At 40.7% G+C, this 26,619-nt stretch overlaps 1 protein-coding gene across 2 annotated transcripts in view; it reads right to left on the reverse strand.

Annotated features, from left to right (window-relative positions):
• Positions 1-26,619, reverse strand: part of syngap1b (synaptic Ras GTPase activating protein 1b) — a 92,638-nt gene that overhangs the window by 27,625 nt on the left and 38,394 nt on the right. The window contains exons 3-4 of one of the 2 annotated variants that reach the window (XM_087778983.1): positions 23,597-23,702; positions 991-1,451 (exon numbers count right to left, since the gene is read on the reverse strand). In XM_087778983.1, the coding sequence (XP_087635109.1) occupies positions 991-1,451; positions 23,597-23,702 (567 nt within the window). The remainder of the gene's footprint in view (positions 1-990; positions 1,452-23,596; positions 23,703-26,619) is intronic. The other variant, XM_087778984.1, reaches the window with a different exon arrangement.

Genomic DNA, 26,619 nt, shown 5'->3' on the forward strand with positions numbered 1-26,619 from the left:
TATATGTATACAAGAAAGCAATCATAAGTCCCCCTTTGAAAATAAAACTAATGCAAGAAAACTGCAAACAACTGCGCAGCTGTATTAAAATAATATTATTTATTAACACAATTAGAAAACAATATTTTTTTTATTTTACTTTAATATTTCAAGTAATAATCGTAAAATATATATATATATATAATTCAATTCAAATATTTATAATAACAATTGTTACTTGTAAAAAAGAGATGATTGATTTAAATTGTTCATTTATTTCTTAGCACATAATTACTTTCGAAAATTAGTAAAAAAAATGTAACAGTTTGAGAATAAAAGATGAAAAACGAAAAAAAAAAAATATTAAATGATTTATGTGGAATATCAGAGAAAAGTAGTTCATTAGAATCCAGATCATTTATCTGGAAGGAAAAAAGAGTTTATACAAATGATGTGAAAACATGAGAAAAAATAATGTTCTTCAAATTTCTTCTTATCATTTCTCAAAGATGTGTTTTAACTTGTTGTCAGAAGAAGCTGCCGGTAAAAAAAAACGTGTTTGATTTTGGCTTTTGATCAGCGGGAAGAACGAGCGAGGGACACAACACAGACGCTTGGCAGCCCTTCACACGGGGAGAGCTTTCATGTGTACGTTTGATACCTGCTGATTCCGCCACCCCGAATTAAATAACATTATTTTGGTACCACAGGCGTCTCTTTGGCTCAGGTTGCCCCGGGAACGAGACAGAGACGTCCGGGCGGGGATGACGAAGCTTTCGTGCAAACGTTTGCCACAGGTCACATGACTTTGCCATGTACCCCTTGAGTCACAGATGTACATTGATCATGTATGTTCTCGATGCTTGAACATCCATGTTCTTGTGATCTTGTGGACCTGCAGGACAGCATCAGCAGCTTTTAACTTAATTGTCCAGAGATCTTATCTCACAAAGGTCTACAATATTTTGTCACAAAGTCCAGAACAATCCGTGCCACTGCAGTGTCACATACCTCCACAGGGGGCAGCTGTGCAAGTAACGTTCCTCCTGCCACGGGGCTCGAGCCGGCAGCCCTCCAATCTCTGCCCCAGTACGAGAAGGGAGAGGAGAGGACGGCGGGCGAGTGGGGCAGGGTGAGGGAGAGGCAGGGCGAGAGAGGCAGGGAGTGGGACAGCGGTGGCGTGCCAGGTGCCTTCTGGGAGGCTCTGAGCAAGTGCTGCCGCCGGCATGTGGTGGAGGAGGGGGAGACGGCGAAGGGGATGGGGGAGAGGTGAGGCGGGGTGCAGGAGGGTCGGCGGCCACAGGTGTGTGGTGGGATGGCGTGGGGAGGGAGGAGGGGGGGAGGCAGGGAGAGAGGCCAGGAACACAGAGGGTTACTCACGGATTGTCGGAAGGGTTGAGGGGGGGCAGAGGGAGGGACGTCCATACTCGGCTGCTTCCCTGTCGCGATGCTCTTCCTGCGGGGGCGGTTATCTGTGGGAGGAGACAACAGGTGTGAGGTTGACAGGTGAGAGGAAGAAGGTTGAGAAGAAAACAGGTAAGAGCAAGGTGAGAAGACAGTAGATCGAAGGAAGACATGTAAGGATAAGACAGGTGAGAAGACAACAGGTAAGAGGAAGACAGGTGAGAAGAAAACAGGTGAGAAGACAACAGATAAGAGGAAGACAGGTGAGAAGACAACAGGTAAGAGGAAGACAGGTGAGAAGAAAACAGGTGAGAAGACCACAGGTAAGAAGAAGACAGGTGAGAAGAAAACAGGTATGAAGACAACAGGTAAGAAGAAGACAGGTGAGAAGACAACAGGTAAGAGGAAGACAGGTAAGAAGACAACAGGTAAGAGGAAGACAGGTGAGAAGACAACAAGTAAGAAGAAGACAGGTGAGAAGAAAACAGGTGAGAAGACAACAGGTAAGAGCAAGACAGGTGAAAAGAAAACAGGTAAGAAGAAGACAGGTGAGCAGACAACAGGTAAGAGGAAGGTGAGAAGAAAACGGGTGAGAAGAAAACAGGTAAGAATAAGACAAGTTAGAAGACATCAGGTAAGACGTGGACATGCTTGTCCATGAAATTCAGTATAATTCATCAAGAGTCTCGTGGGTTTATTCGTCTTCACCTGCTCATATCATCCTCCTCACTCTCCCCTCAGAGCCGTCACTCTGTCACACACTCTTCTCTCCCTGAGTCACTTTACATAATAGTGCATTTACTCGTCTACCTTTCATCCACACGTCAATCTCTCCTCCTATCTCGCTCTCAGCCTCGTCCACATTTATCTGCGTTTAATTCTAATTTCAATCGGCAAATGCTCGGCTGTATTTGAGACTTCATTGTCTGAATAAAAACTTTTCGTAGGAGATGATGAATGAAGCTGCTCCATGAAAGAAGGGCGGAGGTCAACTCGGTCATTAAAATGTTTAATTAAATTATTATAATTATTATGGAACGTGTGGGGGACGCGTACAAAGCTGCAGTTGCCTATCTTCCTACGACACTTCCTGTGCCTTCAATAAAGAACTAAACTTTGACTACAGCTCAAGAAGAAGATGAGTGGACCAGCTGATAAGACAGGAAGCACTGATACCCACTGACAGGAAGTCTAACTCTCCTCTAACTGGTTGGCTTCTGAAACAACATAAGTAACTAAAATCACTTGTTATCATTTTGTTCAAAATGCACAATCTTTTATATTTAGTGCAGAAATCAAAGCTACGCCTGAATCACAAGTTCATGACTCACACTGGTCCTCCTCACGACACCGCAGGTAGTTGTTCTTCTCTTCAGTCGACGCTCAACTTATTAACTCAACATTCGCTGCGTCTCAGAGGTAGAGTAAATAACAGATTTCACATCTGCAGCTCGGCAGGTAGTAATGGTCACCTGTCGGAGCCGAGCGGGAAACACCACAGTGGGTCGCAGCAAGTCCTTTTTTTTCATGTATTCAACTTCTCCTATACAATCAATAGGTTCCAGCTTTAAAATATTTAATGGATGCAGAAACTAAAAATAAAGATCATTATTTTTGGTAGTTAAATCAACTTTTAATAAAAAAACTAAGAAGTCCTACTGATCAGTGACCATGAGTTCGATCCTCGTCTGTTAAGCTTACTTACATCTAATTCAACATTGGAATGAATACAAGAAAACATGTTCGTACAAGTAGCAGCGTTTTTAACTCAATTGCGACTATTTGACTAATCGTGGCATCTTCAGGATAACATCATATTGGATTAAAGTTAGCTTCGAAATGTCACTTGTCAGTTCTATCTACAACTTTCCTTTTCCAAATTAAATAAGCAAACAAACCAACATCAGAAAGATAATCTTCTAGGTGGAGGTATCTTTGCAATAACAGCGTCAGAGACAGTTAATTGATGGTATTGGCAGAACGAGATCGCAATGACAAGAGACCAAAATGACTTTTCCTTCTAGAGAAGCTAATTTATCGAGGATACACTGAAAACCTGAATTGCTTGTTCTGGTTCACCGTCACCGCCTACATTTCAACAATGTCTACCATACACCAGAGGACCAGAGAGCCAGGATCCAGCAATTCTTGAGAAAATAGCAAGGAAAGAACACTTGTGAAACAGAAGGCCAGGAGAAGGAACTAGATTTTATCAGTGTATTGTGTCTTCAGAACACTTGAAACCCTTCAGAGCTGTATCAATGGGACTTGACTGTGAACTAGACTAGTCTAAAGTAACTGTTGCAGTCTCACAACAGCACAACATTATGTTTACAGCTCTGACTTGACTCTGTTATTTTCCCAGAACCTTTCAAGCTCCTCAAATTCATTAAGAGAAGCCAGGAAATGGTGGACTGTGGACTACCTATGGACAATATCTAGGGTCAAAGTCTGAGTTGTCTATAGGTGCGAGTGCAGCTGATGATGGGCCAATAGGTAGAAAATGAATGAATTTACAGAAAAATCATGAAAACAAACAAACACACCGTACCAACGTACAGGTCAGACTCTCAGTTGAGCTCCTGGGAGTATGACCCTTCATTCGGTCCCTCGTGCTAGTGCCTTCATTACAAAAACATCATCTTCTGAATAACAACCAGAAAACCTCAATGAGTGTCCCCAGAATTGAGGATTTCGACAAACAAATCAGTTTCTCTAGAGCAGTCGTACCAACAAGAGATAAGCATATTTTAAGGGTTTAACTTGAGACAATACCGTGTGTGGGTTTAATTGTCGCGCCCGAGGTGATAGAAAACTGCTGTGTATTTATTGTGGAGTTTCACGGGAGGCTCCTATTACATCCTCCAGTAGAGGGATTCATGAGGGACAACAGCTGACATCCGCCTCAGGTGGTCCCTCACCGGGCTCCCCTAAAAATACTTCACCAGTTTCTACTTCCAGATTCATCTGAGAGGCAGAAAACTTGAACAGAACCACAGTTATTTGTGTTGCTTCTGACTATAAAACGTGCGGAAAAACTCGGTCCAGTGTCATGTAATGAAATTATGAGAAAGAATCAAGCAAATAAATGGACTCAGTTTTCTGTCAGAAATATCACTATACGGTGGATTTTCCTCTGACCTAAAAAGGCCCTGATAAATTCAACCAAACGCGTCTAGAATATTCGCACCCTTTCCTACTAGACTACTAGTTTGCCGACTGTTGTCGTGATGACATGAGACGAAGAGTGTAATACAACGGCAATGACTCAAAACCACCGGCGGTTCCACCAAACTGCTGATGGTCCCCCGTCTGCCTCAAATAAAAAGAAAATGGCTTCAATCATGGCTTAATATGGCAGCATATGAAGTTGAACCGTCAACCGCCAGGTCACTTCCACCATCATTATTGGAGGGAGCTGGAAGTGAAGTGATCCTGACAAACACAGATTTCATCCCAGAAGTCAACACGGTTCTGATGACCACAGCGGGTTCAGCAGCTGCTGGAGGCGTCTCAATCATTTGCCGAGAGCGGGTTTTTTATTTCGGATCATTTCTTCAAACTAAGCTCACAATTTAGCAGCATGTGAATACCAAAGTGTTTCACGAGCTGACCGAGACATGAACCAGCCAGTGTTTAGTTTGCAAACACACTAAAACTGTGAACTTAAAATAGTTCACAGAGCTAGCTACTAATCTGACGTAGAAAAACAATAATTTATGCAGGAACAACAACTTAATTGTTTGAATCTGATGTTCAATTTTGATGCCACATCAGCTTTATAAGGGTCAAAGTTGTGTTCAGTTAAATAATGAAAAAAAATATATATAAATAGATTTCGTTTAAAAACAGGAGCTCAGTTGTCTTCGTCTTCATCTTCGTCCAAAATTACATTTAAAAACATCCAAATACCTCCGTGGTGCTTGTCTGAAACCTCCATCTTGTATTGAAGCCTCAACGAGAGGAAGTTTTTTTTTATATGCAGCCTAAATCTTGCGCACTTGACACTTAAAATGTGTTTCAATGAGGAACGACGTTAGACAGGAGATACTGACTGTTAACAAACTTTTAATAATTATATTTTTTACAAAATGGACGTTACAGACAAGCACCACGGATGTTTTGAAGTTTGTTTTAAAGACGAAAACACCTGAGCTTCAGTACATTAAAATGAACATACATTTTTGTTTATAACTCTAAAGAACAATTTGAATTTTGGGTCAACTAGTCAAGTCCAAAGTGAAAAAAAAAACTATGGACAAAACACTTAATGACAAAAATCTGTATTTTTATTTAAAAAAGAAGTGACAAATGGCAACAAAATGTTCATCATGTATCATGTAAAGCAGATAAAGAATAAAGAAGTTATAAAACAGAAATCATTCTGCTGAAATAAATGAGATTTTTTCTAAATACACGAGTGAAATAAAGACAAAGTTATAATAATTGTTGGTTTACAAATGCTTAAAAAAGAAGAGTGGATTTCATCATCATCATCATCATCATCATCACCTTTCTCTTCATATGTTAGCATGTTTGTATTTTCTGTGTGCACGCCAGCATGTTACATAAGCGGCTGTGTGTTCTCATATGCAGATTCCTTGTTCACGTTTGGTCCATGTGCAGCAGAACGTGTGTAGCTGCCGGTTGTGAGTGTAAATCTGATGTCGAGCTGGAAGCTGAAGAGGAACGTGTGGGTGGCAATCGCTTCCAGCTCAGACCCACCAAGAGAACTGACAGGGAGACGGAGTTAAAAGAGTGGGAGGGAGGGATGTAGACACACATGAGGAAGAGGTTGCTTAAAAAAAAAAAAGAACCTGCAGAGCTGTGTGTGTGAGTGTGTGTGCTCTAAGTGTTGTGTGTAGGAGTAGTTGCGCTGCAGAAATACTGTATAAAGCAAGAGACAAAAAGGATAGAGGAGATGCACTAACAAGAGGGTAAAGGAGAGCAGGGGGGGCGGAGAGAAAGAGAGAGAGAGAAAGAGCGAGAGAAGGGGGAGGCAGAGAAAGAGAAGGGGGAGTTAGATGGATGGAGGGAGCACAAAAGGCAGAGATGGAGGCTGGAGAGGGAGTGGGTGTCTTAATAGCGCTGCAACGCTCAGGGCTTGTGTGTGTGTGTGTGTGTGTGTGTGTGTGTGTGCGTGCATGCGTGCGTGCATGAGTGTGTTTTGCGATGATAGAGCTCAGGTTGGCTCCATGTTTGCTTTTGATCCATGAACTGTGAGTACAAAACGTGGTCGTCGTCCTCGGAACCACAACATTATATTTTCATGCACAGACTGAAGCTCGGCAGCCGCAGGGATGGAGGTTCAAATCCGACCTCAGACAAAAGCACAAACATTTAAATGAAGCTTTCGGGTTTCACAAAAGAAGCTCTTTAAATAGCAACAGCACCTTCAACGAACCCTGAACTTCATTGTATTCGGTTCTGATGGATAAATATTTATAAAGCCTCCGTAATTTGTCTCGCCTTTTCCACTTTAAGACAAAATCTCTTTTGTCTTTACTCTACTGGCAATAAACAGAATTCAAATTCTGACACTTTTAAATATTAAACATACACTGAAAATATACACTGCAGTATACAAAAATACATTTCTGTGGTGCTCTCTTTATATTTGATATATATATTTATGAGAGGTTTTAAAATTCTGAAATGCTTCTGAAATGTTGTTCTTATTTACTATAATTTATTTTACTATTTTTATCCATTCTTGTGTTTTTTATATTCCTCTAATTTGTTTTTTACTTCTTTTTAATTTGTTGGAATCGATTTATTTTTTATTTGTTTTCTACATTTATTCAACCTGTATATATAGTATGTGATGCTAACCATGGTGTACATGTTTCATGTTTCATTTCAATTTTGGTACAAGAGGTCTTTTTTTTTTTAATCACAATATTCTAAATGTTACGAGTTTCATTCCTCTCACGGAGCACAGCAGACTATGCAGTACATTTAGAATCAAGTAGACTCAAGATCACAAGTTTCTCATCTCGCCTTGAGAGCCAAGCGGGCTTACAATCAAGTTATGGACAATTCTTCATATTGTCATTCTCCATCCCGTCTCTGCCGCTTCTTTTGTTCCGTGCGTTTTCTGCGGTAGCTAAAGAGAGAGAAACATCTTTGTCATATCGCTGGAGTCGCTCCGTCAATCTTCAGCCTGCAGATTGTTTTCCACCTCGGTGGGAAGCGAAAAGGAAAGGTTGAGTCAGCGATTGTTGGTCTTTTCCGCAAATACACTTCGGCAGTCGGAGATGAAACGATGAAGTCTAATTTTGGATCAGACTCACGCTGTGAACTAGTTCATATTTAGATCAGTGAGTCGCGAGCGCCTCTGATTTACCAGCCGAGGTTCATCACGCCGCATCAGTCGCTGTGCGTCTTTGTGGCGGTGAAAGCCACGACGAAGGTTTTCGGGAGACAGCCGGAACTCTGAAATCTACTTTTTGTGTTTGTTCAAGAGGTTTGCAAAGGGTTGATAACTCATGCGACTGGACTCAGTTCTTCTCTGGCACACTCACCCAAGCGTGATTCAGTGGCCTGTTAGACTTTTGACACAGAGACTCTGATGTGGACCATTCATAAATCCATTAAAGGACGTGTTGAGATGTTAGTCAGTAAATCAGTTGAGAAGAATCGTTTCTCAAAACTTCACGTCACAATCAAAAATTCAGTTGAGAGCAATAGAATGACTACACCAGAATAACATGTGTAGAACTGTGACTCAATGAATCAATAGGGTTTCCCGTGTGGCACATGCAATTCAACAGTAGATTCTGTCTTACGTCCAGTCCTAAACTTGTCTTGTGCAAGGTCATTAATGACAGCATGATAGCATGGTGGAAACCACCATCATTCCAAATACTGTGTGGGACTTGCAAGCATCTATAGTTTAAGAAACTTACTTATGTTTGAGATCAAATTTGGGGGGATCGCATGATCTCAATCAGATGTGTGGGATTCAGTAAGTACATCCTTTGAATCTTAAATGACATGGACTGCATGTAGTGTGCAACAATATGCTGGAAAATTGGTGTATTTTACGACCCTGCATAAGTTACTCAACTGCTTTCAGATTCAACATCGCAGAGATTAAAGACAGTGGCAATAACAGTGTAATAACAAGCAAACAAATTGAGATGAATGTTATTTTTTGGATATTCTTCTCTTCTTGGCCATGAAGGAAACTAACGCATCCACACATCTCCGACTCATTTACATGTAACCTGTAGGGTTGTCAAGGCAAAGTTGCAAGAAGCAACATTCAAATAATAAAGGGACAGTTCTAGTCAAAACCGAAAACAATCATCAAAAAATCACACATCGCACAACAGTTGTCGTCACTTCACATACCGCTGTTGTGTGTCCTATACGTGCTACAGCGCGACAAGCTAAAGACGATGCAAGACGATGCACAGCACATCCCAACATCCAACATGTCCTACCTAAATCAGACGCTTCCAGACAAGAGTCCAGTCGTCAGCGAGTCTGCCGCCTGTAATCCACTTCCTCTCAGTGAAGAACTTCCGTTTTAAATTCCACGGATGACGCTCGGCGGTCATCAATACCCCAGAGAGGTGGAATCTCAGGCGATGTTTTGGTTTGTGTGCTTGTAACTGTAACTGTAACTGTAACTCAAACCTCTCCGGTGACACTTACCCACAAACAATCAATAATGGACGAAGGCACCTATTCCCTCTTTCACAATCTTTAAAGAAGAGATATATTTGTGTTGTTACGACACACGTGAGCCACACTAGGATGCACAGGTGAGTCTGTGGACAAGGGTCCTGGTGGTGACCCCCCACAAGAGGCAGTTTTTAAGTGGGCCACTGTTCGTTTTGTTTCATCTTTCCAACAACGACGCGAGAGAACACAAGCGGCGTGTTATAACTTCAAGCGGAAGTGCCGTCCGTCCTCCCCCCGCCTCCCCCCTGGAGCAGCCTGCCTCTGGAGCAGCGGCGGTCCAGCCGAGAGCTCTTCCTCCCCGGCTCCTGCCTGTCCCCTCTCCCTGGCGTCCTCTGCTCCCTGGTTAGCGACGGAAGATCCACTCAGGCCAATTTCTCTCATTTTTTTCCAAAAATGAATAATCTACGTTGTTTTATGTATCGCAGAGTCAACTTGTCGAGCAAATCATTCAGGTCCAGGGATGGCAGCTTAGTTCCTGAAAGGGTTAGTCTGGAGTTGGTTCCTGCACAGGTGGACGACAGCAGCTCCTCTGAGAAGCAGCAGCGGAGCTCTGACTCCTCTCTGCTAACTCCAGCGAGGAAGCCAGAGAGAGAGAGAGAGAGAGAGAGCTGTGTTTCAAGGGGTGGGACCGGGAGGGAGCAATGTCATCCAGAAACTCTTCCGTTTTCCTTCTTCGCTTCCTGTTCTCGGAACGAGTATCATTTAGGTGAGAACTCTCAAAATGCCAAAGGTAAATCCTAGTTAGGACCAGCCCACGTCATTGATCGAAATGTAATTCATATAGTGTTGTGTAATGATTGATGGATTTTTGTGAATGGATGGACATTTACAAATCAAACCAAATCTTGTGTACATGGTATTTTTGTCTCATTTGATGTGTTTTTTTTTAAAGTAATCTGTTCCATCATTAGTGAAAAATCTAAATAAAACAATATCAATTATAACATTCCATATTGTGATACTCTTAATCCCATAACCATATGACACTTTCCAAAGATGGAGTCTCTCGCTCAGGCCTGGACATAAATAGAGGGCAGCAGAAGGTTTAGTTTCAATAGAATACCACTGCCAAACTAGCACTTTTGAAACTTTTGAAATGCAAGTGTCATAATCCCAAAGCTGTTTTCCTATTTAAATAAAAGTGTTGCTTCCAACGTTTCATTGAAGTAAAATAATTTGAACCTTTTTTCTTAACAGAAGATTTGTGCGTCAGATATTTTTGGGCTAACATGTGTGTGAGGACATATATATATCTGAGATATTTTAATATTAATATCTGCACTTGAAGAATTTGAATAAAGAACCAAAACAAAACCGACATGAAACAAGCTTCTCATCTATGTCAGAAACCATCATCAGAACCAGTATCAGAAACCTTTATTGTCAGTGTTGTAAACACATTTTTTTTGTGGTGTCAGTACAGAATAAAATAAATAATAATATAACACACAAAATCAGCATGGAAGCCACTCTGACATACACAAAGTATCTGATGCAGAGCACTATTTAAAAAAAGAAAATTCACCCTCACCTCCAACACAATTTAATTGTTCTTTATTTTTTGTAACTTTTGCTCAGGAAAGTCGACCCAGTAAAACAGCTGTGTGATATACTTTGGGGTCCAGTCCACAAGTTGCCCTACAGAGTAACACCACCTATTCCTCTCCCTTTCTAAGACGAGAAGAACAGAACAGAGATTTGACATCAAGAACAGCATCTTCCTGTGGACGTTTACTCATGGCCTGACACCGACCTGTGACATCATTAAAGTCCTGTCACAGTTATCCATAGTTACACAATGAAGCGCCTTTTAATTCATCATTTTTTATCAACCCTCTTTCATGTTCTTTTTGTCTTGTATGCTGTGTCTACTATCTTGGAGAAACGTCAGTCTTATAGAAACTTAATGCAGTTTCAGACGTCAAACACCAGAGATAAAAAAGTCGCTTGAAAGTCAGAACTTTGCTGAAAACACAAGTATTGATTAAAGTTGAGCAAATAAAAAGAAACTGTGAGTGAAAGGAATCACGTCAGCCTTTAATCGTTCATTATGCAAATCAATCCACATTTGCTTCTCAAGTTACATCCATTTCTTTTTTTCAACCCCGGAGAGCTCTCAGTGACAACAATCAATCAGCACTTGCTGGCTAGTACGGTTGTATCGCAGATCAGTTTCCATGACGACCGAGGACTAAAGAAACTTTTCTCTCAAGCCTATTTTCGCCTGACTAAACTCATCAAACCATGGTCATTCAGAAGAGCCGAGAGGACAGTGACACAAGATAAAAACCAGTTTGGCGCACAACGTTTTTTTGGGTTATTTTGCATCACAAGGAAAATCGTTGGGTCTGTTTTAATTCATTATTTAGGTAATAAAACCTACTAGAAAATACTACTTCTAGATCTAGATCCTTTGGTCTATGTTCTTTATTTTCATCTATCTTCTTTGTAATCCCTTGCAATTGTTCTTTGTGATCACTAGATTATTTATGACTCAAGGGTCTTTACCGTAATGCAACAATAACGACTCAGTAAGGGTATGACTTGCTCAGACTGTTAGCTGGGTTAAATAAATTCAGAAGTACAACTACATTTTCCCGAATGATTCAACACTCTTGAGTCTTACAACAGCTACACAAATAGAGCATCTTGTTTACTGCATATACAGTATGTGTTGGAATCCACAAGATAGCACTGCAAGAGGAATTTGTGATATTGGTTAAGATTTGGTTAAGAGATGCATTAAAGGTTGACAGAGTCAGACTAGTCTTAAACAGGAAGGGAGTCTGACTCACTTAACCACTCATGTGTGAGTCCACATACATGCATCTGATTTATCGTGAATTAGTCCCTGTTGAAGACTAAACAGGAATTGGCTCTTGTGAACTTTGACAGGAAGTGAGTCTTTAAAGACTTCCGAAACAACTCTGATTGTTGACCGGGTTTAACCTCCTTAGGAGTAGATATATATTTCGGCAGCAGTGAAACTGTCACCTCAATATTTTCTACACTCCCTTTCAGCAGCAGTGCCGAGAACCTCCTCATTGTAAATAAACCAGCCGCGCTCAAAACATCTCCAACGTTGAGACGACAGGTTATTTGCACCGAGTGTGGATTACACTCGTCTGCATTCTCTCCGTGCTCTGCAGCTGTGTAGACCTTCAGATTAAATGTAGGTTTCAGGAAGATAGAAGCAGCTCAGAGAAGCTGAGAGCAGAGGAAATGATTACCAGCGAAGAGCAGAAGGCTTCGCTTCACGTCCGAAATGGTAACCATGGAAATAATTACAGAGCAGACAGACGGAGGAGAGGAGCAACAATGGTGGTAAAATAGTTTCTGTGGGTTGATTAACAGAACTGGATGGAAGGTGGAGTTAATACAGTATTAACTAGAAGTTTACATACACTGTATAAAAAGACATCCCCCTTTCTTTGTCATTGTTTGACATGAAATAAACGTTTGCTGTTTTAGGTCAATTAGGATAACCAAAATTCTATTTGCTAAAAGCCAGAACTATGACAAAGATAATTTATGAGACAATTTTTTACTATTTTCTTAAAAGTCATAATTTTACATAAACTAAGGTTACTGTGCCTTTAAACAATTTGGTAAATCCCAGATGATGATGTCATGTTGTTGGAAGCTTCTGATATGTTTATTGACAACATTTGAGCTGATTTGAGTCACACCTGTGGCTGCATTTTAAGGCGCACCTGAGCCTCACTGCTTCTTTTTGAAAATATCATGGGAAAGTCAAAAGAAATCAGCCAAGACCTCAGGACAAGGATGGTGGACTTGCATATGTCTGGTTCATCCTTGGGTGCAATTTCTAGATGGTATTTTGTGTTTTTAGAATGTAAACAAAAACTTTAATGTATTTTCTTTTTCCTATTGAAACATTAAATAGTGTTGAGATGAAGCTCCGGCTGATACTATTGTTGCTACAGTAACAGTGTGCGGCATGTTTCTACACATATTAATTAGATATTTTATACAGACTTTCAGGTAAAATAGAAATGCACTCTGCACAACGGTGTTTTAGAAAGATTGTAACTATTTTTTTTTTTTCTTCAAATCAAATCTGTCTCTGTTCAGTTTCCGTCGACTGCATTTCTGAACCTAAGCCCACATTTTTAACCTTTAAAACACTGCCACCTGCTAACGTGCGCCCACCTCCGACACCCACGCCTTCCCAGCGTGCACATCTTTGCAAAGTCATGCGTGAATCACCGTCGACTCCTGCCAGAGGCGGCCGTGGATCCGAGGAGGTGACGAGGAGCTGCAGTCTCTCAGTCAGGTGCCCTTGATAGAACCACTGACTCTACATAGAGAGAAGGAACTTCCTGCTAACATGGCCGCTCTTCTCCGGCCGCTCAGCAAAATCCACTTTTCTCACTGCTCACTTCACCAACACACATGACGCAGCAGTTCTGAGCCGGTGTTGCTCATGAGAAGGAGTCCAGCTATCATGGGATCTGAAAACAGCAAGACAGAGATCTACTGTTGGCCTGACAACACCTCCCTCCTCCTCCTCCTCCGTCGTTATCCCTCCGTCCTCGTCCACCAGAGTGCATTACATTATGGTGCAAATATTAAATTACCGGAAGTGAAACACACAGCGAGCGTCAGCAGCAGACTAATATCACACAGCAGCAGGTGTAAATGGAGAAGGAGCGAAGATATTCATCACTGCTAACATTTATGCAACGCTTGCACACGCCTGCAGATTTCTGTTATCACTCTATGCTAACAGAACAACTGGCACTTCCTCTCCTATAAAAAAACAAACATTCTATTTACAATCACCCATATCGTGCAATTATGACCCGTTTTCATATCGCCCAATATTATCGACCTACATTTATGTTACCAATACAGTTTGACACCTGTTTTAGCATTTGAAATAGCATCATAACTGTGCAAATGCCAGCTCACCATCAGGAGCCTGAGTGTCTTACTCAGGGAAACAACAACACAATCATCTGCAACTTATTAGCCACAAGCCAACTGCTCGACTGTCTGGAGTAGAATCTTATAGTGTTAATCTTTCATCATGATTATCATGACCAGAGGGCCAGAGAAATTCCTGCAATGCTTGAAGCTTGTTTAGAGCACAAACCCAAACCCTGAAGCCTGTGTCTGGAGGAAAAGAAAAAACGTATACACTGCTAATAGGAATGCCAAAAGATTTAATTATTCTGTAAAGAGGTGATCAACACATTGTTTACTTGGTAATTACCAAATTTTGCAACTGCAAAAAAGGAAGTTGTTGTAGCTTGGCCGCCTCCAGGTCAGAAGAGTAATTGAAGTATACATTAGGAGTTGATTCATCCATCTATGGACGTGTGGATGATGGACTTATTGAAATGCATTATTTTGGAGAAACTGACTTGTATATTGAAGGAACAAGTGAAGGAAGTTCAAAATCTTTGAAAACAATATAAGGACATGGTTATTGGTGAATCATCATAACTATTTTATAAACAAACAGTGACTTAAAATTGCATTGTATTTAACTTTCTATATTTTGGGGGGTGGGTTTTTTTCTGGCTATGTGACTGTAAATGTTCCTTCACAGATACTGCTGTGTGAAAGAGTTAGTGAGTTGATGAATACTACGCTTTCTTTTCACAATTCAAAAATATATATATAATTTTTATCTTTTTTTGGTTTTGTCAGTAATGTGTAATGGTATGCAGGTTGTCCTAAAAGTAAAAATGTATTATTAAAAGAAGATTAAAGTAATTTTGGCAATTTATACAGAATGTATAGAAACAGATCAAGCCGTAGGATTTTATTTCCATCCTCAGGATTCACAAGACCTTCATTATTGGAAGTTGGTTTTTTAACTTGTTCTCCACAAGACATTAACTTGCTCGACCTTCTTTTCTGATGATGATTATCGTCCACCAGATCATTATGCTAAAGAGATGTTCCAAATTTTGCATTTGCACAGTCTTGACTGACAGTGTGCGATACTGTGAGCATATTCAAAGACGGTATGGCTAAAACTGAAAACAAAACAATTAAATTCCTGAACCCTGTATTTACAAATATTAATTACTATGGAGTTATCCGTGTCAAAGCGTTCTTTATGACAGTCCTATATAAGTATTAAGGGGTGGTTTGATCTGCTTTATACCACAAATCTAACAACTCAATTTGTCTAACGCCAAAACCTCCGCCAATAATACATTTGTTCCTCCTTCTTAATCGCTCAAAAACACATTTTTACAGAATTACTTCTGTGTGTAGTATATTGTGTATGCATATTAACTGGCTGTGGTTACTTCATTTTTCCATGTTTATCTGAATCACTGCTTTATGTCATCTTTATTGATGTCTTGGTCTAGTTTTTGATTTAGATTAAGTCCTGACCTGGTTCTAAAAGTTCTGTATGAATAAAAAATATATACTGTATCACTCTTATTATAGCTTGTGTTATCATTATCATCATCGTCATTATTTATTACTTTTTAGTATTATAATGATAGTCTAACATCCTCACAGAGAGGGTGGGAACTCACCTCGTCCTCAAATATATTGTAATTTACATGCATTATTCAGGACAGAGGTTTTCCTTTTGATCCAAGTGTGCAGCGGCAAGTAGAAGCAGCAGCAACAGAAAAAGTGTCAGCACTTCCGACAGCTTCATGAAACTAAAACTGATCATTGTAAAGAAAAGGGTGACTTCAGAAGGCACCATCAGTGGGCACTTTTGTTTGCTCGGCCATCAAATTAAACGCCTCTCAAAGGTCACAGTGACTGGGACCTGCCAAAGTTCAGAGAGTTGAGCAGTTAATGCACAGTAGAAAACATAATGTCAGTGGTTGTTAGACATGGTTCAGTCTACAGCAGCTTCAACGTTCAACTGGTATGTTGTTAGGTCCCCTCTGTGTGGGTTTTTTAACATTTGGGAACACGTCAAATCATTTTAAAAATCAACCTTGTGTCGATCTTAGATCTGAGCTGGGTCAACTTCTGTGACTTATGTCGCTGTGAGAGATAAGAAAGACTGCTGTAGATCATCTTGAGTTTTACAGCCTCTTAAAGCAAATTAATCATTCATGATCTGGATGTTCACTCATCCAGCTGTTCGTACCGGTTCACAGCATCTGCATCACATTCATCTGAGAGGCTGACTCAGAGAGAAGACGCAGCTCATACAGGTTTTATATGCCCGTGTTGTACCATTCATGGTTTCATTCACAAACTACAACTTCCACCTCAGGGTCACAACTGGCTGATGTCAGAAACATCATGTATGAAAGTTGTGGGAAAGTGGTTGATCAGATACTCACTCCAGATCTTCCAGAATGTGTTCCCACGTCAACTGTGACACATCATCTCTCTAGATTGTCCCGGGTGTGCCCTGGGACCTCCTCCCAACTGCCCAAAAATCCTGAATGGCCTCAGATTACTAGACTTTCTTTAGAAGGACACACTGACGAGAAACTAGAGTCTTCTCAAGTTTACCAGTGGTCTGTTAGTCACATCCAGCTTCCTGTGGTTATTAGAGTGGGGTACAGCTTAACTCCTAGGGACTCCTGTTTCCCATGATGCTTCTAACAGTATTTTATTTGTTTGCTGTCTGTATTCCTTCATGTTTTTAATTATTTTAGTTTCCTCTGTGACTATTTTGTTTCTCTGAAAATCATTTTTCAGTTTTATTGGCATTTGTATCTTACAATGAACTTTGTAGGAGGTCTTATTATGGAAACTCATTTGCACTTATGATTTTGTATTTAATCCAACTTTTCTTTTTAGCCACAAAAAAGCTTAACTCCTCCTTTCTGTTAAAATTAACTGTTGTTTTTTTTACACATTTTAAATACAATGGCCAAACAAGAAGTCTTTCAGACAGCATCTTTTAAATCTGCAATCTTATTTTTCTTATTCTGAAAAACATTAACACTTGATGAAAACTGCAAAGATCAGAGCTGATTGGTATTATGATGTAAAGAAAAACATCAGGAAGTTGAAAAAGTAAGCATTGAAAAGTTTACGACTATATAAGGGAAACACTGAATCATAAAACGAAAGTAGTGGATCAGAAAAAGTGATACACCCCGAAAACATCCACTATAACACCTTCGACGACTGTTTCCAACACAAAAGACGCGGTATTGGCTGTCGTCATGCCGACCATTGCGTCCTTGCCATCTCCCATTAGTTTTCTTCATCTATTTTTAATCTTTTGTCGGAGCGGATGTACTGCCAACTTGAGAATGACTCAGTCAAGGTTGTTTCCGTCTGTATCTCGGCTTTCCATTTACACCTGGGTCACTGGGACTGAGAGCTGAATGAAAAGATGTTATGCCGACCTTGTTTTTGGGGCGTCAGAATTGCTGCAAAGGACACCGAAGAAAGAGCGGTTGCGTAAGCACCTACATCTCTGCAGTATATAGCAAGACGCCAGGTTTCATAACCAGGAAGTTATACAATAATTCTAATGTCCAAAGATGTTTGGGAGGAGCAGGAACCTTCTGCTGCCACACCTCCTGACAACCCTCGGAGGGAGGCCAACTCAATGGCTCCTGGACTCGTGCTCAGGCTGAACGACTGACATAACTTCTGTTCCTCCATCATGGTACTTCTCGGGACCACAATGTAGTCAGGAGACATTGAAGATGCGAGCACGACGACGTCACTACGTCCAATGAATCTGGGGTAAAGGTTCACAAGCATCACAATTAACTACACCTGTGGGTGACATTCACCTGAACCCCCCAAAGCTCTTTTGAAGAACAATCAGTGAAACGGTGTCAGTAAAACAGAGCCGGTGAAGTGTGTCAATATGCAAAGATTGCATGAATAAAATGTAAATCTTCAGCAGAGTTTGCCAAGTGCTCAGATCCTCGAGGAGTTTGGACATGAAAACAGCCATTGATTTCCCAGAAGGGCTCAAACGGCCATAAAACGTCGCAAAAACGAAGCGCAGCTGCAGCTGGCCGAGGTGCGACAAGTGCAACCATCTGTTGTTCATCTCCATCAAGCTTCAGAACGATGACGTGATGAGCTCATAAACGGATGCACCATGTTTGTACAAGCAGCAGTAAAACCTAAAAGGTAGTGGTGGAGCTCTGATTTTGTGATGGTACAAACACTTTTGGAAATAATAATTGATGTTAACAGAGCTACAAATGTAGTCAGATCTGGCCTCCAGTTGGATTTTCCATCAGGACATCACGGGAATGGATTGTGTCAGCCGAGAGTAACATCGAAATGTGTAAATTACAGTTTCAAAGAACAAGCTAAAGGATACAAAAATCTATTTTCTGTTGTTTATTCTCTCTTATCAGCTCAGTAAGTAAGTAATTTGTATTTATATAGCGCTTTTCCAGACCAGGGTCACAAAGTGCTTAAACAATCAAAACAATACTTAATAAAATATATACTTAAAATGTCAAGATAACACTGAGAACAACACAGGAGTCTCAGAGAATCAAAGAAAAGCCTGAACAAATAAAAGTGTCTTAAGATGTTTCTTAAAGGAGTCAGTAGATCCAACAAACACAAAGAGAGAGGAAGATCGTTCCAAAGCTTAGGAGCAACAGCCTGGAAGGATTTCTCTCCTCTGGTCCTGAACCGTGTGCGAGGAACCATCAGTAGATTCTGATCCACAGACCTAAGAGCCAGAGCTGGGGTGTAAGGCTGGATCAGATCAGTGATGTAAGGAGGAGCCTGACCATTAATAGCTCTGAAAGTAAGAACCAGAAATTGATCCTGAAAGAAACTGGAAGCCAGTGAAGAGTTTTAAGGATCGGAGAAATGTGAGTTCTTCAACTAGAGCAGGACAGAAGACAAGGTTGGGGGCAAGGATCAGGAATCAGTAAAGGAACATCACTGAAAGAACATACATTGAAAGTCTAGACATAGAATAGAACGTCGCTGAGATCCCCAAGACAAGATTTCAGATCTTCTCATCATCAGGACTGAAGATTGACTCTCCAGTGTGAAGATTCATGTTAATGTGCCAGCTGTCAATCAACCACTTCTCCTTACCTCCGCTCAGTTATGAGATAACTGTCCATTACATCTCACCAGCCCACAGGAACTGGAAGTTCAGAACTCTTCCTACCTGCCTTAAAGGAATCTGAAATGAGGCTCTGTTGCGTTCCGTTAGCGGGTGGCTGAATACAGACATTTTTAAAGTGTTCTCGTGTTGTGACACTGAATATGTGGGTTTAACTGAAACTTGCAACCCGTCTTCACCCATCACTACCATGAAAAAGGCTTCTGTGTTGACTGTAACATGTACAGTGGCATTGCATCACTTTACCAAGTTTTGTTTCATGTGTGAAAGGTCACCAGATGCTATTATTTCTGCTCTACTTCCTCTCCTGCTTGAGCCACATTGCCCCTGGATTTCTGCTCAGTAGACATACGTGTGTGTCAAATGCAAACCACAGAAATCAAATCACTGATAATCCATATTCAAAACATTTCTATAGGAAAAATTGTGTTCTTCAAATTCAGGCACCTACAATTGCACTAAAGGGTTTAATTCCACATCGAAATGTTGATTTTCTTTAAAAGTTATTGAATATTTGACGTTCAAGAAACAAGAGAAAATATAAAAATATAGTAAAAAATTGAAGGGTGTTGACAAGGAGGCAAAAAACTATTGCAAACACATTTGAACACTTGAAAAAAAAGAGTTTACTTGGTGTTTGACGGTGAAGAAGCACAAACCTTGCTTGAATTTGACTTTGTTACACTAGAAGACCAAGACACACCCACACAGATGCAGAAGAAATGGGTGACAGTTTGCCTTCAACGATCAGAGGATGGAAGACACCAGCAGAGGCGGGTGTCGAACCAACAACTCACTGAAGTGAGACAGAGCAAGTTTGAGGAAACTTCTTGGTCAGCAGTTTTTCACCTCCGTCAAGAGCTGCTCAGGCTTTCGTCAGAAGACGTTTTCTATTTGTATTCATTTGTGGGTCCGACACAAGACAGCTTGATGAGTCAGCGATCCCAACAAGAGGCCGAGCTGAATCAAAGATGAGAACCTGTCATGTGCCACGTGGCTGTTTTGGCTGGTGTCAAGAAGAAGCAACTCTGATGCAGAATCAGTCACAAGGCTAATTATATCAGGCAGTCGACATTGAGCCGCTCATTTTCAAGGTTTGACTGATGGTGAGAAGCCGACTGGAACCGAACACAGCTTCTGCTTCCAAATCCTCCGATGAACAACTCAAAATCTCACACTTCTTCTCTGACACACACATTTTTGTCCAGCTTATGCAAGAAGAGCGGTTGAGACACAGCAGGAGAACAGAATAGGTGAGAAAAGTAGAAGTGGGTCAGTGAGCGAGTTTAGAGCGGAATTAAAACATCCATCACTCAATCGTTTGGCTCGTCCCAGAGCGTCCACTTAAACACAACAAATTCAAAACTAACAAACACACAACTCACTGGAGTTTTTTTTTTTTTTTCACATAATGTGTCAGTACTTTCTTATTGTGATGTGTCAGCACTTTTAGTTGGCTGATGTCCCAGTGGTTTTGAGTGAGACTTGAAAGTGACACAAAACTTTCCAACTAGCTTCTAACTTAATAAACACACCTACAAACTTTGGGTCACTGACTCTCAGGGAACTCATCTCCCTCGTGTGTAGTGTACATTTTGACATCATTACACAATGCACATGCACATACATAGTAATTGTTTTCTCATGAGTCAACACAGGGGTCACCGTTACTCTTGACTCATGTGCAGGTGAATGTTTAAGTTTACTGTCGACAAACATTCACTGCTGGATTCACTGGTTTTGGAGCCATTAACACAACAATTATAATCGAAGGAATGGTTGGTTGATCTGTTCATCATGGATCAGTAAATGCAACAGAATGATTCTTATGCAGTTCAAAAAATAGTTGTTTTGGCCCTGGTTGAGAAACGTCTCATTTCCCCGTCATAATCCCGGAATGTTCATTACGCCTCATATTTGCTTAGAGAGCTCAAGCTAATTACAAGACAAAATTAATGTCTTCATTATCCTCTAATTATCTTCCAAATGAGTTCGGAACCTAAAAATAAGGTAAAACGATTGGCTCAGCTGAATCTTGCTTTACCCACGTGAAGAACCAAATGATGAGTAATGGAGCTGATTCGTGTGTGGTTGAGAATCCGATCTTCTCACTGTGATGAATCATGAAACATGTGGACAGTGTCGACACCTGCGTGCTTCTGCAATTGAATCCAGCTTTAGTGCTCTGGAACACAGTGATCTGGAGAAAGTGCTTGGGTCACACAGAGTTAAATATCACTTATCACAGAGACTATTCGCACTCTTTAATCCTCATCAACACTGTTACTCATTCCTGCAGAACCACTGAACACATAAGAAAAACCTCTACGTACATTTAGACATCACAACTTGGAGCATGACTTCTTTTTAAAAGATAAGATGTATTCAGTGTATTAATGATTAACTTTCTGTTTTTGTAACAACCAACAAAAAGCAGTATAAGTGCTGACAAGATGATATAGAATGGTCTAATTCTTTGGTAAGAACTGCTTTTGTGCTCATAAAGAAGTTGAAATGGTAAATGTTCTTGGAGGAAAACACATTTAAGTGAAATTTTAAACAAGTTTGGCAGTGACACTTTCCAAAGTAAAGGTTATAAGATGCGACATAGCTCAGACAGATCTTGATTGCTCCTGATGGTGAGCGGGTTGCGGCCTACTCCCATCAGTGTTTGATTGTTTTGCTGGATGGGTGTCTAAGTGTGAACCGCTGCATAAGCAAAAATAAAGCAATATACAGTACAGACCAACAGTTTGGACTCACCTTCTGGGCTCATTCAAAGTTTTTGCAATTTTTCAAACTGACAAATCTTAATTTCCCTAAGTAACGATGTTCACTCATTTGTCTTTACTTAGCTGATTGGTTCTTTCCATGAAATGAATTATAAGTTTGTCCAATAGAGTTGTATAAAAACTTCTGCACAACACAAATAATGGTCCCAACTGTATTGATAAGGCAAATAATTCCACAAAGTAACCCTAAAAAGACACATCTGTGAAGTAAAAACTATTTCAGGAGACTATATTTTGAAGGTCTTCAAAAGAATGCTCCGTCTTACAGCAGTCACCAGAGAAACACTTGGCTATTTTAGAGAAACTAATATATAAGAGACAAGTTTTCAGTTATTTCACACTTTCTATGTTAAAGGGTTAGTTAATCCAAAATATAAACTTCACTCACCCTCATGTCAACTAAGGGTTTTGATTATTTTTAGAGTAATCCATTCCTTTTTCGATTTATAGGCAAAATATAAGTTAATTTAAATGTTGCAACTGTAGCCCAATGGAAGAACGATACAGTCTATTCTCTACACTGGTAGCGCTTGCGATATTTAGTAAGTAGTATTTAGCGAGTAATTCCTGTTTATATCACTTTTATTCTTCTAACGTCTGCCACATACGAGCGTAAAATATAGACTTCAATACAATATGGACGTTAAAAATGAGCAGTATAGAGGTATATGGATGTTTTTGAACTTTTTCATTTTGGAGGAAGTTCATCCCTGGGTACTCAGTCGCTACATTAAAATGAACATACATTTTTGCCTCCAACTCTAAAAGGAATAGATTACTCTGAAAACAATCCTTGTATCAGTTGATATGAGAGCGTATAGTGTAGAAAATGAGGGGAGTTTGAAATTGGGTGTACTGTAAAAAAAAAAGCATTAAATGAGAGGACATGTCCTAACGTCTGACCTGTACTGTAAATAAGAACCATTTACCATTTAAGGGAGACATGTTTAGCACATTCTTTAAACCATAAAATGACCTAAAAAAGAAGCTACATAGTTGCATCAAACTCGATGACTTTGTAACTTTCCGTGTTCGCCCTGCCTTTAATGACCGTCCTGAGTCTGTCGTTCCCGACGGGCAGTGGACACCACAGATGGCCGTCCACCGTTTTTACCTTTGAAAACATGAAGCGGTGCTGCGTTGTGACCACGTGAACTGATGTGTCAGTGTTTGAGCAGAGATCGGACAGCAGGAAAACATTTAAACGGATGAATCAGCAAAAGTGTTCGGGGAGTTTGGAGACAGTAGCTGCAGTTTCACAACACAAGGGAGCCCCGAAATAGCCCGAGTGAGAGAGACTGAGTCAGGAGAAACTAAGACAGAGAACTGAACGAACAAGACACAGGAGTGGCACAAATAAACAGACGTCGAGATTCGATCTCAGATACGTTGACGTGATCAAATCAAACCGACTAAGAGCTTCTACATTCATCATCATCCTCTTGTGCTTGACTGAGGAGCGTCAGACTGTGTTTGAAATGACACCAAGCATGATGGGAAGGGAAGGATACCAGCGAGACTTGCTTCCGTGACTAATCTGACATTGAGGTTCATTAACAGGATAACAAAGTAATATTTTACACCAGCTTTTGTACAGGGCTCCTGGGGGAACAAATGGACCTGCTGGACTGGATTTCACGGAGCGGATGAATTTGCAAGGCAGTGAAAGGGTTGAACCAGACTTTCCACTCACCCATCTCCGGATGGGGTCGTCCCTCCACAGGAACGCTGACGGTCCGCCGCAGCAGCTTGTTCCTGTGAGACTCTGAGCGCCGCTCGCGCATCAGTAGTGGATGCACCTGCACAGAAGGAGCGCTTGTTAGCATGAGTTGTTTTCAATTTATTTAAAAAAAAAACTAAACGTCAATAAATATACAATTGGAAGAATAATTCAATAATAGGATAAAACCTATCTTAAATTATGACAAAATAAAAGTATTGATTATAATTAAAGGGCTTATGCATTGTTTTCTTTAAATATATACAGTATATATAATATCGGGCGACGGAGCACTGTAACTGCAACAGTGTACAGTTGTACATTTTCTGTTAACAAAACATGATAAAGACTCATGTTGTGTCAGTTTTTTCACTGCCGTAAAACAGTTCAGTGGTCAAATGACTCACTCACAGACTCTTCAGGAGGTTGATCCAGACAACTTTACATAGTGATTAACGTTGGTAAAACAACAGCTGGAGTTCTACTACATGAGTCATGAGTCCAACATAGAACCCATAATTACAGAAAATATTAACACATTCATTTCCTTCAACTCATTTCCCGATTGTGTGGGAGATGAAAAGAAAAATTCCTGCAGGATCCAAATCATGACACAGTCAAGGACTTTAAGGAGAATATACTAGACGCGACAGGGCACTGGTTTCTAGTTTCCCTGAGGTTTTGTGTGTGTTTGTTGCACAGCGCCATCGTCTGAGAGTCATTGATGTCGTCTCTTCATCCACAGAGAGGGAAGTGCGACTGCTCAAAGGTGATGTGTTCCAGCCGTGACGGAGCGGCGGCCTGTGCAGTGGCTCGTATGGATTATTTCTTCATGAGTGCAGCGACGACACACTGTCACTGTATATCGAGTCTGTGAATTATTACGATGCTTGTCAGACTGTTACGAAACACGTTGTTACACATGCGGAGGCTTGAAGCATACTGATGCCTTCTCGCCTCCCGTCTCCAAAACAATGTTAGCTTCTCCTTCTTCATCCAAAACTATCCACAGATGAGTAAAATCTTGGCTGATATCATCACAACTCCACTCTACCCTGAACTCAGCCATGGTTCATTACGTGCTTCATTCGTCACTTCACAAAAAGAATGTGTGCATCAAAATGTGTTTATTAACAAGGGCAAAAACTCAATATATAATGTTGAAACTTTAAGTTGCAGGTACACAAATGTCATTTTTTCAGACCACACCCTCCGTTTTCTACTCAAATCATCGTCAAGGTGGGATCAATACAGATTTTATTTATTGAAAATACAAAAATGTGACCCAGCCAAGTCGTCTTTCAAACCGAAGTCCAGAGTCAGCTCCACGAGGGAGTCATGAGTGAAAAATGTGGACCCTGAATGCCTCCGCAGTGATGGAGGGGCTCTCTCTTCGCCGCGTTGCCATGGAATCCAAAAAGAGACCTGCTGTATGAGGAGCTTACAAAACAGATGTTTGGAGAGAGGAGGGCTGCGGTCTCTGCATCACTGGCTGAAAGTAATCAGCGCTTGTGGAACAACATCATCCTGATGTCAATGCAACCCATTTGTGTGCAGCTAAAGATGGTAATTTCCCTAAATTGCGCTTGAGAGGGAGGCAGCCCACACGTGCGGCCCCCCGGTGCTGACTCTCGTGGAGCGATTCATCACTGACAGCCTGAGTCACCGAGCAAAGCTGAAGTTGACACGCCGGGCCACCCCTGTGCCTCGACCTCCGCAGCCAGAGTGTGGCCGGAACACCTGCGAGCGCTTGTTCCTCCGCGGGCGACCAGATCCGAGGCGTCAGAAGTCCTCGACAACATCTCTGAGGGAGAGTTAGAGCTGGACTACAGTGGCCATGTTGGTGCTAATATACATTTCTAGGTACCTCTGTTGGATTTATTATACGGTAAGGTAAGGTCAAACTTTATAGATCCCTCAGGAGGTCTCCTTCGTGAAATTGTTTTTTTCCAATAGCCACAGCAAATACAGCTATTTTTCATTAAAAAAAAAACAAAATAAAATAAGATCAAGAACAAAGAGAAATAAAGATAAAGAACAAGATAATACAATCTAAGTCTAAAGATAAAGAACATAGATCAAAGAAAAATAACAAAGGATACAAAGACTAACATAGAACAGAACATCATGATACTTTCACTCCACTCCTGCCCCCGAACTCAGAATTGTACAATTTAATAGCCCGAGGAATGAATGAGTCCTTGAGTCTATTTCTTTTGCACCTGGGAAGGAGCATTCGTGCACTACTATTACATTATCTACTCTTAGTAGTGATTTTTCTTTCTGTTTAATCCATGCCAAAAACAAATATATAAAATGAATATTTTGTAATATAAAAAAAAAAAAGTTTAATAGAAATTTGGGAATGACACGGGTATCACTGCTGCTCATTACAAACAATCACAAGCCAATTAAAAGGATGTTTTTAAAATGTTGGCCACTAAAAAGACTCCACAGTTCACTTCCATTGATTCTCCATGTTGTCTGGCTATAGTCAACTTAAAAAAAGTTATTGGATAGTTGAACATTGTGTCCGTCTTCGATACATAACACCTGTATACAATAAGTGTTGAAAGATCTTTGTTGGGTTTTGTACATTTCCTGCTGAAAACATTCCTCACATCTATTTGCTGAAGAGTAAGAAGCACGGGTGAAATGCACTTTGTTGTTTACCCTCACTGTCCAGCAGCATCATGATGTCTCTTCCAGTCAGCTAATGCAACTTATAAAACAATTCTTTGTACTGAAGTCTATTTCTGTCTGGGAAAACAAGCACACTTCCACACTCTGACGCACAAAGTACGACAACAGGTCTGTGGGGGAACATCGCCATGAGAGGTGGCGGAGATGACCACCGGCAGGCATGAGAGGACACAGGTGCAGTGAAGCCATCAACGCTGGTCATAAAGAAAATCTAGGAAATGGTTGCCGAGTGATGAAAAACAGTCCGGCACAGTATGTGTCCACGAGTGCAAAAACATCCAGTCCATCGACCA

Source organism: Callionymus lyra, chromosome 17 (genome assembly GCF_982586985.1).
Source record: "Callionymus lyra chromosome 17, fCalLyr1.hap1.1, whole genome shotgun sequence".
NCBI classification, from domain to species: Eukaryota; Metazoa; Chordata; class Actinopteri; order Syngnathiformes; family Callionymidae; genus Callionymus; species Callionymus lyra.